The sequence below is a fragment of the Harpia harpyja genome, chromosome 23 (genome assembly GCF_026419915.1).
Source record: "Harpia harpyja isolate bHarHar1 chromosome 23, bHarHar1 primary haplotype, whole genome shotgun sequence".
In the NCBI taxonomy this organism is placed as follows: Eukaryota; Metazoa; Chordata; class Aves; order Accipitriformes; family Accipitridae; genus Harpia; species Harpia harpyja.
The window spans coordinates 1,000,149-1,014,104 of record NC_068962.1 but is presented as its reverse complement, the minus strand read 5'-3'; the positions used below and the strand labels follow the sequence as shown (position 1 = coordinate 1,014,104).

At 49.0% G+C, this 13,956-nt stretch overlaps 1 protein-coding gene across 4 annotated transcripts in view; it reads left to right on the top strand.

Moving 5' to 3' along the window:
• The first annotated feature begins 256 nt into the window (after positions 1-256).
• FAM234B (family with sequence similarity 234 member B) overlaps positions 257-13,956 on the top strand; it is a 26,404-nt gene continuing 12,704 nt past the window's right edge. For 3 of the 4 annotated variants that reach the window (XR_008233218.1, XR_008233219.1, XM_052774779.1), the window contains exons 1-7: positions 257-353; positions 6,382-6,774; positions 7,732-7,830; positions 10,484-10,672; positions 12,187-12,317; positions 13,000-13,147; positions 13,500-13,641. Coding sequence is in view for 2 of the 4 variants with exons in the window: in XM_052774779.1 (XP_052630739.1) it covers positions 317-353; positions 6,382-6,774; positions 7,732-7,830; positions 10,484-10,672; positions 12,187-12,317; positions 13,000-13,147; positions 13,500-13,641 (1,139 nt within the window). In the remaining 2 variants the exon portion in view is untranslated. Of the gene's footprint in view, positions 354-639; positions 763-6,381; positions 6,775-7,731; positions 7,831-10,483; positions 10,673-12,186; positions 12,318-12,999; positions 13,148-13,499; positions 13,642-13,956 lie in introns of those variants that run through there. The other variant, XM_052774780.1, reaches the window with a different exon arrangement.

Genomic DNA, 13,956 nt, shown 5'->3' with positions numbered 1-13,956 from the left:
GCAGCTCCCCGCTGAAGGCCCCGCTGCCGCCCCACCCGCAGGCCTGCCGGCTCCAGTCAGGCACAGCCCCCCCCCGGGGAGAGCCCCTCAGGGGCCCGGCGGCCCACCGAGCGGCCCTCACCCGCGGCTCCCCGTGACAGGGACCCCCGGGGCTGCCCCTCCGCCGCCCCTCCGCCCCAGCAGAGCGAGGCGGCCGGGGCGGGCGGCGACGCGGCCCTCTGGGCCGCCGCCATGTCGGGAGGGGCCCGCCCCGCCGCAGAACTACAATTCCCAGCAGGCAGCGGGGCGGCGCGCATGCGCCTCGCGCCTCTCCAGCATGGCGACGGTGCTGTCCCGGGCGCTGAAGCTGCCGGGTAAGGGCTCCGTACCCCCGGGAGGGAGAGACGGGGCCGGGCCGGGCCGGGGTCAGCCGCGTCCGGGTCCGCGTCGCCACGGCGATGCGGGGCGAGGCCCGGCCGGCCCTGCGGCCGCACAGGCGGCGCGGTGGGGTTCGGCGGCCTGTGCCCGGGTCCCGCGGCGGAGGGAGGGCTGCCGGGGACGGGGCAGCGCCTCGGGGGGCTCCGGGGGCGTCGTGTGTGGCGGGTGGGGGGGCCTGGGCCTGGCCGCGGCCCTGGGAGGGAGGGAGGAGGCGCCGGGTGCCGTAGGCCGCGCAGAAGCGGGCAGGGGGGCTGGGGAACGGCCGGCACCGCCGCGAGAAAGCGCCGGTCCCTCTCGGAGCCGCTGCCGCCGGGTTTCGGCCTCAAAAGCCGGGCCAGGAGTTCGGTGAGTGCCGCTGCAGTTACCCAGGTAAACGTTTACGGTCATGCCCACCGCCTCTGCGTGCCTTCCAGCCGGGGATCTTCAGCGAGATGAAAGGATATTCAAGCATAAGGGGCTATTGTGTCAGGGAACCAGATCTTTCGAAGATAAGGCAGCGGCAGCCCAACAGCCGCTCTCTCCGGCGAGGAGATTAAAAGGGAGCGAAAATCCGTGGCGAAACCAGACCCTGAGAGCGCGCTAGTTGCGGTTGGATGGACTGGAGACAGTGCCAGCGCGCCTGGCTGTGTTAACCCGATGGGAAAGCGCCTGCTTGCCCCTCCTGACCGTGTCTCGCCTTCGGGACAGCCGTGGGACAGAGACGGGGCCCGGCTGTGCGCTGCCGGGGAGGGCTTCGCCCCGGCACCACGCACCGCTCTGGTCCCGCAGTGCCCCAGTCTGTGCGGCGGGCAGGTCGTGCTTTCCTCCTCTGTCGGTCCGTGAAGAGCACAGAAATGTCTTCAGGGCCCTTCCCGCCAGCTTTTAGTAACCCGTACCAGGAGTCGTTAGTTTATGTAGTGCCTGTTAGATTTCATTCCAAGTAGTTTTGTTTGCAAATCAGTTTCTTCCTGGGTGTGTATATTTATGTCTAAATGGGAAGGAATACACTTGGCATGAAGTTTATTTAGGAAAAGTGCAAACTGGTGGGTATAAGTGTGTGTATTGGGGTGTGACCACTGGGGAACTGTACAATAACAAGTACAGATCTCTTCCTGGACCTCTGGAACCAGTGTGATCTATCTGGTATCTGCTGTTGGGAGGCACTGATTTGGAAAAGAGCACAGGCCTTGCAACTGCAGTTAAGAAAACAGTTCTCGCATCAGTCCTTAGGTTGAATTGCATATATCATAACCTTGTTTCTGTGGTTAGCTCTTGAAAAATGCAGCTTTCAACAGCAATGAGAAGGCAGAAAGCCTATTGCTATAGCTGTTTTTTCCTGCTGCATCATTAAATTAATTACATCAATATGTGGCAACTTACCTCCCCATGGGCTTAGAGATATGTCTGCAGTACCTGGTGCCTGCCAACTGCCAGCTGGGGAAAAAAAAGAAAAATAAACAGAACATGAAGCGAATACAAAGGATACTGGAACCAGTATGTCATCATTGGAATAACGCACTGAAAATTGTACTTATCTAAAGTCCAAGATCTGCTCTTTTCACTCCAAAGCGAGTGCAAGGAAAAACCTTTCCAGTAAGTTAAAAACAGAAAAAAGATTACAATTAATAATATCTTTCAAGCCATCAGCGCTAGCAATGAGTATTTCATTATGAGTGAGACCTGATTCCAACACAGATCACTTCACAGATGTCTCCTTTCCAAATCATGATCACGAGTTGTCTTTTCTTCTTTGAGAGGCCACATTCTTCTACTGCAATAGTTGCAAGAGCTGCCTGTGCAAAAAGTACTATTAGGCAAATGCACAGGGGATTTGCAAAGTCATAAAGTGCAGTTTAGAGTCCAACTGCCCTTGAAAGTCGATAAGTTTGGGGCATTTTCTCTCTCTCTTCAGCCTCTGAAAACCTCCCTCTTCAGTATTTGCTTTTTCTTTGAGTGGCTGCAAAAAAAAAATCCAGGGTGACATGACCAGTAACTTAGCCACAGACCACGAGCAACAGTTCCTCTGATTGTAACGACAGGCCACTGATTGGGAACCTCTGTTTTATCACTGGTGCCCTAGAAAAAATGGAGTACAATTTAGAACAGGTCAGAACAGAAGCAGTTTATTTACTATACCTGTAGGAGAGAACACAGTGCAGCAGGGAAACTGACTTTGCTGATATGAACTCCATCCCTGTAAAGTGGATGCAAGGTTTACATAAGCTTAGAGGTGCTATGCAAAAGACAGATAACAAGATGTGAGTTATGCAGATCTGTTACATACACAAGGCCACAGTCCTGCTCAGGGTAGATCTGGAGTCTGTTTTCTTTAGTACAGGGACTAATTTATCGTGAAGGTTACACAGTGATTATTGTTTCACAAGATAGGGTGAGAGTTTGACCCAAGAGGCCAACTTGGGTCTTAGCATTTCTGCTTCCTTGATGAAAAGCTGAAAACTACATGGGAGTGTTGGGTTTTCTGACAACTGATCACTTCCAACAGAGGCAGTTTTAGCTTTCTTGTGATGGACATACTGTCTTCCCCCAGCCTGAGCCTTGTTGTTGACCAGAAAGGAAAGAATTTGAATTCTGGAGCACTTCTCAATAAATCATAATTCTCTAAATGGTGTGAGACTGCCCTTGTTTTCACACATTCCTTACTGCTATTTATGTCTCTCTATTTATGCTTTTCTGTTGAAAAATAATTTGGGAGTGATTAGTGGAAGGCAGGTGTGGTATCCCTCCTTCCCACAGCAAGTGACCTAAAACTCAGATGAAGAGTCATGTTCCTTCTCTCTCTCCAGCCAGATGAATCATGACTTACATATTCTCTGCAGCGCAGAACAGCCTCGGGAGGCCGGGCTGGGCACGTCCCTGCCAGCCCTCCAGACGCATTCCCAAAATACCTACAGATCGATTGTTAGGGCTCTCTCCCAACAGTGAGAGATGAGCATTTGTATCCTCTGATCTGCAGACCTAATCTGCAGATTGGATATGCAATTGGGTTTCCCATGTGCTAGGTGAGTGCTCCAACAGCCATTGTTAAAGGGCAGTGTCTTCCCTCCTTTTGGTTTACAAAAAGTAATCAGCAGGGCATTTTATGCCTGACCTTACGGAGTGGCTGTGCCTTGTGAGAGTACCAGCTGACCTTTTGAGAAAAGACAGGGGGAAGGAATGCCGGTTTCTGGTTCTTGGTCAGGCTTAGACATGAAATAACACTGAGAAGCTCTCCTATAACTCAGTAGATCCTTTCCTGTGTAGATTACCAAAAGCTGTAAGTCATTACTGTGTAGTAGCTGTTTTCTAGCCTCTGATCAGTGGTTCTCAGCAGGAAAGGTGTTCCTGTTACAGATCATCTGTGGTTGACACCACTGTCGATGTTGCCAACATCTCAATCCCTGCCAGTTCAAGGAGTGGGTGAGCCATAGTTTCGAGGTCCTTTCTGTCTCCTAGAGGTACAGAACAAAACTGTTCCAGATAAAGCTCATTCCTATCAATGCTTTTATTTGCCCCAAGGGTGAGCAGCAGGTTTCAGTCTTCTGGGTTGACTGTCTGGAATTAAAATACTTAAACAAATCACAATATATCTGAAGTGTGAGTGTGCTGTTGAGTTGTTTTACTCAAAGGACACCAGTTTCCAAAACCCGGAGCAGTCTTGTTAACATAACTGTCCAACTTTGTCTTCCTAGGCTAAATACCATTTCCTCTTAGGCCAGCAGTATTTGCTTTTCATACCACTCTGACCTGGCTTGAACTGGCACATCTGGATCTGTAGTGAGAAGCTGCAAATACCCTGCCAGCGAGTCCTCTCTGGAATTTCTTGTTTTTGCTGAGTGCTCTTTCAGCAACTTGTCAGCACAACCTCCTGTATAGACATCTGGGAAATTCACACTGTGCTGTCGCTGCAATCTCTGAGCAGAGAGCTCTGTGCCACCGAGGTTGGTGGCCTTCAGTGCTGTTCACAGGATGGAGCCAAGGTTATCAAGACTTCCTGAAAAGCCCAACTTTGGACTCATGTTTAGGCCAGATCTGTGTGAAATGATGCAATGTCTCAGGGATACAGTGGACCGTCCTGTAGGAATGTAGTATCTTTTAGCTGGGTGCTCTACCTCCACAAGGAACAGCTTTTTGGAGTGTGTATGTGCACCAGATTGTTTTGATGTGATTCTTTTGTAGAAGCCCCTAGTTCAAAAAGGAAGGGTCTGATTTAGATACGTGATCTTGTTGGATATCTTTATTTCCCTCTATTCCGTGTGGGTGGGTTGTCCTGGCTGCTCCACTTAGTGTGGGGCATTTGGCCTTTACTGGGATCGACAGTTTTTCTTAAGTCCTGAAATTGACACTGAATACCATTTATAGTGGTACAGGAAGGGGAAGTGAAGGTCCTTTCGTGGGGCAAGAAATGAGAAAGAAGTGAGGTGCGTGTGCTGCAAAATAGATTCTAGATGATGCAAAATAGGTGTGCTGCACTAACTAGATACTACAGTACGTCTGTAACTGAGTCTGCCTTTAACAGGAAAACCAGAAGTAAGGCATATTATGCAGAAAGAATAATCTTGAAAGCCCTTAAATTTCCGCTCTGTAAAGCCTTCCCATCGTCTTAGTGTCTGTGCATGGTTACAGCTTGCATGTTTTTGCTTATTATTTATGCCTTGCATGTATCACCTCAAGCATCTTCTGGCACAAGTCAGCTCCCATCTCAGGTCAGCTTTAGGCAAAGGGAAATGAAGCAGATATCTGGGGTAGCAGAGTCCCACCTTGGAATAGGAGAGAGAGAGAGAAATAGACTGAGACCCTGCAATCATCGGAGCAGTGGCCATGGCTCCATGCCCAGCCTGGTGCCGCAGGGCAGCTCCCTGAGACGTGATCCTCCACTCGTAGCTCAGGGCGGTGAGTCTGCGTTATCTTGCCTGCCCCCATAAACAGATGGCCCTGGCCTTACGCCAGTCTATACGACCAGGCTCTACACCTGCCCTCGTCACACTCCCTGCGACTGTCTAGGGCTTGGGGGAGAAGTCATGCATGTGCCAGGCACCTGTGGGAGACACACCTAAAGCTAAGCTACTTTCTTGTACCACCACCTGAAGGCATCAATCAGTACTAAGTTATCTGTCCTGGCAAGGCCAAGCACAAGCTGCTGGCTCTGGTGGGAGCAGGAACAGAGCAGGAGCGCTGTGGTTCTCTACTGCAGGGGCTGGAGCACTCCCTCTCGCGGTGCTGAGCCACGCAGAGAAGGTGGTGTCTTAGAGGGGCAGCCCTGATCCCTTCAGACACCAGCATGTCACTGGCCCAAAAGGGCAAAATCACTTTGCCCTCATCTTCAGGGAGTCCATACCCATTTTTACCAGCACTGCAGAGAAACTGTGCGCAGCGCTCTATCCCTTCTGTCCCTCACGAAGCAGGACAGCAGATGTGGCACCCTAGAAGGCAGCGGTGGTGCTTGGACCAGGCTGGAGGAGGAGGAGGGGAGCAATGAGCTGCAGAGGGAGGCCCCCTCAGAGAACACAGACTACAAGTGAAGAGGGGCTGTGTCGGGATTAGAGACTGGCAAATGCTACAGGAGTTCAGAGCCTGCAGTCAAGAGAGTGCTGCGGTTTAGGTACTCGGAGTGTTAAGCATGACTTCCTCTCAGTGTGTCTCATTACCAAACGGGAAAGTATTAGAATTAAATCGGCCATGAATTCCATATATATACACATACATATGTGTGTGTGTATATATATGTTTATAGATATTTTATATATATATACACACACCCCTTTATCTTGGGAAAATAAACTGTCGGCTTCTTTTCTCCTGCAGCTGCTACTCTGAAACATGGACAGACCCTGTCTTTCCTCTCACGCCTCTCACTTGGATCCATGCAAAATGCAGACTGCGCTGTCGTCCCTTCTGTACCATTCTCCACTACAGCCTTTTCTCCACTGAGATCCTGCAAAAGCGAGGAACTCATGCTTTATTGTCTCTCTCCATCTCTTTCCTCAGGAAAGAAGAGTCCGGACCTCGGGGAATACGATCCCCTCACTCAAGCTGACAGTGATGAAAGTGAAGATGACCTGGTACTCAACATCCAGAAGAACGGGGGGGTCAAGAACGGGAAGAGCCCCCCTGAGGAGGTGCAGGACCCTGACTCTGATGTGGAGGTTGGGATGGCAAAGCAGCACACATCAGAGAGCGCACCCGAGGGTTATCCTGCAGAGGCGGCTGGGAGTTTGGAGCAGAAGGCTGCTCCCTCCCTCATGCCATACCTGCGCACAGCGATCTTTTTGCTCACTGTGGTGATCTCGATGATTCTTGTGTTGGTGTGCGCATTTCTAATTCCCTGTCCCCCTAGAGACTTGCATAACACCTGGAACCGCAACCTAGGTCAGGGAGCAGGTGAGAAAGCCCCAGGAACAGCATCTGGTGGGGGAGGTGGCAGCTCCCAGGCTGGGCTTCGGCGGGAGAGACCTATCTGGGAGAGCCAGGTCGGAGCAGAGGCCCTTCCTCACCACTGCAGATGCTCCGAGGTCATAGACAGGCAGCTGCGTTCCTGCTCGCTCTTCAAGCTGAGGCCTGTGAAATCTGGCATCAGTAGATAACAGTGCCACAAAATCTTGTTTCTGTCAACACCAAAAAACATTTTGTCTCTTCTCCCATCCTGCCTTTTTGTCTGGATGGTGCGCTCTGTTCCAGATGGAGATGGCCCACGCCCACTTTAAAACATAGCGCTTCCCTCTCTACATCCTGGGTTTCACCAGCACCTCCACACTGAAGTGTGTGGGTGTGTTAGGGAGGAGAAGGATAGAAGTCTTTGTGTCTTCCAGCTGGCTTAACTAACCTTATTTCTTTTGTCTTCTTGTCCTGCTTGAATCTGTAAATCAACATTTGAGATCTTTTGTCATCCTATACAGGCCACTGGTAACATTTCTAAAGTATCTCCTGTTCCGATTTCTGCATTAAAGTAACAGTGGTTTGTGAAATAATTTCTGCCAGGTCTAGATATGTCTCTCCCTCCTTGCTTTCTGCCCCTGGCTTCCAAAATCTGTGCCTTTCGTAAGATACGTGGCTCCCACATCATGTCAGAAAGTGAAGTGGGAAGCAGAAATCTTTTTCTGTTAGCTCCTCCATTTTTCCCTTTCCTTTCTCTGACCCAGATGCTACATTTCTGCCTTTCCATGCAATGAAAGATCTTGCAGTGGTGTGAGCTGCCTGGCATTGGTGGTTCCCAGCAGACTCTGTGAGGCTTGACTGTCCATGAGTCTCTTTTCTGGGCCAGCCCTCCTCTCCCAGTGTGGAAAATGGGCTGGGTGGCCTTTTTGACAACAGCGTGGTGATTTGCTGTGACTGTTGCAGGTGGTGTGTTATCCCCACTGGAGCTGTGTGATGTGAACGGTGATGGGCTCCCTGACATCCTCATTGTCTTCACTGCCTTGATGAACGCTAGCGTCATGGGTAAGCACCGCAGCTCCTTTCCATTCCTCTTTCTGTATGTGTCAGTACTGACCTTTGTATGTTTGTCTTATGGACGGGAAGAGTTCCTGCCACTGCAAATCCACTGCATTGCTCTTTTCAGAGTTCCTTAAAATGGCTGGTCTACTGTGCCTGTGCTTTGTCATGCCGCTTATAATTTTCATTGCAAGCCTGTGCTCCCATACCTGTTGGGTCAACGTCATCTATTTCCCCTTATCTCATCTTGGGGCAAGTCCATCTCTTTGTCTTTTATTTGTGTACGCTTGGTTTGGGGGCAGAGATAAAGTGATCAGAAAGCACTGCTCTACAAATAGCAATGGGGAATAAGGTGGGGTTTTTTCCCCCTTGTTATCTCTTAGAGCCCTTCACAAAAGAGCTCAGTCTAACTACCTCCATTTTACAGGCACAGAGGTAGAAGCACAGAGAAGGGAAGCTGCTTGACAAAGGTCACAAATGAGATTTAGTGGTGGAGTCTCAACTCTTTCCTGATCTATGGTTCAGTGTCCTGGTCATTACCAAGGGTAGTTGGTGACAGGAACAGTGATGGCAGAGCTGACTGTTGGAGGGCTCTGGTTCTTCTGAACTAACCAGTTGCTTGCCAACAGGGAGCATTATGGATTTTTTTAGAGCAGCTGTAGGTCAGCCTTGCAGGAAACACCCTCACCTTGCTGCCTTTTTCTCCAGGTTACTCCATATACTTGCCAGGCTCCAAATCGTTGTTAATTCACAGATAATAGACTGGCTGATGGTGGAGAAGCTACTATGCCTGGCTGTTCAGCAGGTATTGCCCTGCTTCCTCCTCCTAGCTGCTTTGGCTTTCTCTCTTAACCCTCACACCCCTCAGGTAACATAGCAGCCTGCTGATACTGGCCACTGTTATACAGGGGCTGCCAAGTCCAAAAGTGGCATCTTATTGCGCTGGGCTTCTGAAGTGCTGGAGGTTCCCAGCTGCCTCTTGTACTGTGTCTGCCCAGCCTGGCATCACCTGAGATTATGTGAATCTGTTCAGGCTCAGAGACACTTTCAGGGGGCAAGCATACGTTGCACAGCCTGAAGAGAACGCTTGTGGGAGCAAAATGCCTTGGGTCTTAAAAGAGTAGGGTAATAAAAATATAGTTAGAGGATAGGGAAGATGCTGCTTCTCCATGGCCCAGGCAAGGCCCTCGGTATTTCACAGCAAGTCCTATAGAAAGAAACCTATGAGCAGAGAGAAAACTGTAGAGTAAGTTAAAAAAGAAAGTGAGAGAGGGAGGTACCATTGACGTAAAGGCTGCATTCAGTTTGTAGAGGTTGTCCTTGTGTTCTATATTTTGCCACTGTGTTGTATTTATCTTTCATCGCAGATGTATGTACAGTTCTCAGCACGCTCTGAATGGAACTAGTTATACCTAGCTGCATCCTGGGCTATAGCTATGCTGGAAGACAAAAAGCAGACACTAAAGCAGGTATAAGCACATCACAATCCTAAACCCACATAGCTGGACATCAGCCCTCCTGTAGCTTGGGCTCAGAGCATTCACACAGCGTCAGGTAGAGATAAGCTTGGGATAGGTACCTGATGGAGTAAGCTATGACATTGTTAGCTGTTTCTCCAGCTTGTACACACAGCAGCTGTGAGCTGCATTCAGGAGTTAGTTGTTCTTGGTCCCTGCCAACCCAACGAGGAGAACTTGGGCTGGGGCAACCCCTTAGCATAAGCCAGATGATTTTCAGTTTGAGAAGAGAGTGAGTTTGATTTAGAGAGTGGGCTCAGACTTCCTTGTAGCCAGTGGCCCTGATATGCCCTTTGTGTAGTCAGGTCACGTGTTGTTTTTCTGGTAAGACAGGAGTCAACTGGGACTGTTGTTATTTTGAAATGTATGGGAGTTCATCTTAAATTGCGATATGAGCATACCGGGTGGAGATTACAGTAACCACAATTATGTCTGAGGGCAGGCTGAGCTAAAAGTTGCTCACGTTGGAATCAGAGCCAACAGTCAATTGAAACAGCATAGAGGACTTTTTTTTTACAATTATTTTGTGCTAACCAGTGAATAAGGAAAGGACCTCTGAGTTACACCAATTGGTTGCATTCAGTCTGTTATTCACAATAATAAAACTCACTTGGAAAACAAAGGAAAAAGCTCTCAGATTGCCCATCACCTGCTGCTGCTCCAGAATTACAAACAACCTGGGACTTTCACACGAGGTGGCATCTGCCTCGTGAGTCACTGCAAGGTTTCCCCTTGGTGCTAGCCATTATCTTGAGGTGGAGGGGATCAGAAGGATCAGTCTGGTTTGACAGCAGTACATTTCACACCAGGAAGTCAGCACAACTGAGCAGGTTGTCCCCAGGATCTTCATTCCTCTGTGCCCAGCTGACCACATTTCTTGCTATGAGCTCAGGTCCAACCTCCACAATTGTCTGCGCTGTTGGCTGACAGCCCAGCTTGTCTGGAGATAGCTGCGAGGCTCTGCAGGCAGAGAGACTCAGCCATGGGGTGGGATTTGACTTTGCTTTCAGGCAGTGTGGATGTGGCTGGCTTGAGCCGCTCAGCTCTAGTAGCTAGAGCTGGAACTCAAGCGCAAAGACCAAAGGCAGCATGGACGTAGCCTCTGATGCCAAGGGATTTCACTCTCTCTTTGCCTCTTGCAGGTGTCTCTAGGCCCTCCGTAACTGTGGTGGCCCTTTCTGGTATGAATGGCAGCACCTTGTGGTCCATCCAGCTTCCAGAGGAGACTCGGAGTGTGCAGTGCAAAGGGCTGTCACTGGGGGCAGCTGCAGAGCCCGTCTGCCTTGTTACAGGAACATCAAAATTCCTCAGCCTTCTCAGTGCCTCCACAGGTAGAGTCAACTACCAGCATATTAGAAATATGCTACTGCCTTTTTGTTTTCTTTAAGGGACTAATAAGCATGAATGATTCAGTGCTGGCACTTCATGGTGGCCATTCTCTAGTGACACACAGGAAGGAGTCAAAACACTCATGAGTTTCTAGTTTCACAGGATAAGAGAATCCAAACCATTGCTGCTCTGTGGCAGCATCTTCATTCTACCACCTCAGAACATTTCAAAGTGTTAATCTTATCCTGTAGCATCCCCATGGCATAAAGGATATGTAAGGTCTGTTCTCATCAACACTGAGCTGTTAGTACAACTCAGCACCTACCTAACAGCACTGAAAAGCTGAACACCATTCTTGGGGTAGTTATATAAGGACATGTGCTACAGCCAAGAAACCTTCCAGAGAAATTAGGCCCACAGAAGAATTGATTAGATGTGAGTGAATATTGCATTTTTAATCACCTGATCATGTGCACCTCCATTCTCTGATTGCTGTTTGTTCTACCACATTAATTCACTGGCAGAAATAGTCATAGGTAGGTATAGGAGTGTTTATGGAATCAGAACAGAGAATGGAGACATACAAGAAACCTTGGGTTTAAGTGGCAGATGCAGTCAATGAGCAGCAGCACTTACCTTTCAAATGCTTTTAGGGACCAGATTACTTGCACAGTGTTTGCATGGTCAGGACCATAGGCTGTCTCCTTTACCAGCAGTAGTAGTTATTAATGTGCGCAAGTGTTTGCAGGTGTGGCCTTTGGTTTCCTTTGTCATGCAGGGGAAAACCCTATCCTATGCAGCAGCAACAGCAGAAAAGCATTTTTAAACTCTAATTGAAAAAGCAGAAATGTTGGCAAAAGAATCATGGAAAAGTAAAAGCATTGAATTTCATTTTGCCTTTTTCACATGTTTATTTGCCAATTTGCAAATCGGGTTTTAGTGAGTTTCCAGCTGGGTCCATGCTGGACTGCTGAACCATTTGACATCACGTCTGCTAACATGCTTTCACCCTGAGGTGGAGTGAGTATGCCATGCTGGAGTGACTGTTTGCTGCTGGGAATTTAACTGAGACACAGATTTGCACTTTGAATATCAGAACTGCCCATCTGTTCCCTTTCCTGGCATCTACCTACAGGCTTTACTGCTGGCTGAGGAAAACGACTGCTGTCCTGCAGAACAGCACTCTCATTTAGGTTCTTCTTCCAAGAGTGAACCTCAAATATTCTCTGCTGTTTCAGGAATTGTTTTGGGCTCAGGTCTTTCTAGAGAGAGGCTAAGAAGGAAGCACAGCAGGACTTGAGGCATGACTCAAAGACAACCTGAAGAAATGCTGGGGGAAGAACTTTGCTTTTGACTGCAGCTTGCCCCAGTTTGTAGGCTTGTCTTTCCTCTTCTCAGAGAATGGGGGGAACAACCTCTCTTGCTCCTTTCTTCAAGAAGGTTTTGTGGAACCCTCTGGGGCTGCCTGCTGGTTCCCCAAGTGCTGCAGGTCTCTTTCATCCTGTTCTTCCCACAGGCAAGACCATTTGGACGCTGAACTCCATCCACCTTTCAAGTGGGATCCTGGCTGCACCGGCTGCAACTCTTCCAGATGTAGATGGAGATGGGATTAGGGATATTGTTGTTCTGGCTCTCAAAGAGACACAGGTACAGCATATCCCTGCTCAAGGTTTGAAAGGACCTTGACTATCTAGAGGAAGAACAGGGAGCCTGATGTGGAAAGGCTGCAATAGGAGCTGCAAGAGCCCCTAATTTTCATTCCCTTAGATTTCCCTGAAAAGCACCCTTTTTCTGTCAATAGGTCAGAACAGTGAGATTAAGCAATAATGACACTACCTGCATTTCTAGTCAGCTGGGAATGAACAGAAGGGTCATTATTTACCCCTGGCTTAGGCCTGAGAATTACCTGTTTCTGTTCAGTGAAGGCTTGGTTTGAAGTGGGTGTTTAGCAGCGGTGTAGGGAGCCGTCTTGAGATAGATCTCTGGAGAAAGGAGCATTCAGCTTATCCAAAAGAAAGAAATACTTGTGTGATTAATTCAGATGCAGATTTCCTCTATGCTCATCCCTCCCTACAATTCTGGCATTAATGTTAGAGTTGTTCAGGTTTTTGAAGTCCCTTCCATCTTTGATGGATTTGCAGTCAAGAGAAAAGCGTGAATGTAAGATGCTCAGGAAGTGAGACTGAGCAAAGAGAAAGAGACCACTAGCCAGACCTTGCTGGGGGGGGGGAAGAGCAATGCAGCTTCGTGCTGTGGGGACTGGGAAAGATTCTGAGAGCACAAGTGCATGAAACCATTGCTAAAAATCTCTACATCTCTCTCTTTGCAGCCTGATGTGTTTTTCATCTTGGTGTCAGGAAAGACTGGGACTGCTTTAGGTGGGCCTGTGAAGTACAGCACCAATGGAGAAGGGAAAGTAATTGGCCCTGAAGTCCACGTCACCAGCCAGGGAGCCATCTACATCCTGTTTGGTTTTGGTAAGATGGACCTTGCCTTTCCAGCACTTCACCTTACTGAGAAAATATTCATTTTACCTAAAAAGGCCCAGAGCATCCCTGGGATACTTCTACCATACCTTCTGCTGTAAAAGCTAGGAGTAGAAGGCATAGGAACAAGTCTCACTGCCATGGTGTGGAAAAGTGCAGGAGCACCAATACCTGCTAGCCTGGAATACCTTGGAGTTTCCCAAAGGCACGTCATGCCAGGGAAGTTCCAGCTCTGGGCATTTCTTTGCCTTCTACCACAACTGCAGTGGTTGCAAGGACCCTCCATGCTACTAAGGAGTTAACTTTTGCAGGAAAGACTCTTCATCTTTACTCTTCCTGGCAGGTAACGTTCAAGCAGTTGCCCTGAGGGATATCTTTACCCAAGCCAGAAACCGGGACAGCTTTCCTGCAATGCCACAGCAGGAGGAGCCAGAGTGGGAAAAGCGCAGATCTGTCAACCTGTCAGAGCTCATTGACATTTACAGGTAGGAGATGGACTTGTCATCTTGCTTCTGCTGGGAGAGGAAGGGGAGGGTAGGCACCTCTTAGTACACCTAGAGATGGTCCCTTCTGCTTCCCTCTGGAAGTAGAATACTGTCCTTTTCATTGACCAGTTGATAACAGTACTCTGGGGAACCCATTGTTTCCTCCCTGTCCTGTGGTTGTCCTAGCAAAAGAAGTGCAGAGTATGATAAAAGGGAATCCTTTGCTTCTCCTTCTCCTTGTTCCTTTCTTCCACCCGCTATGCATACCTGGAGAGAAAAAAAAGGTGTTCCCAGCTAATGGAGTCCCTTTGGGAA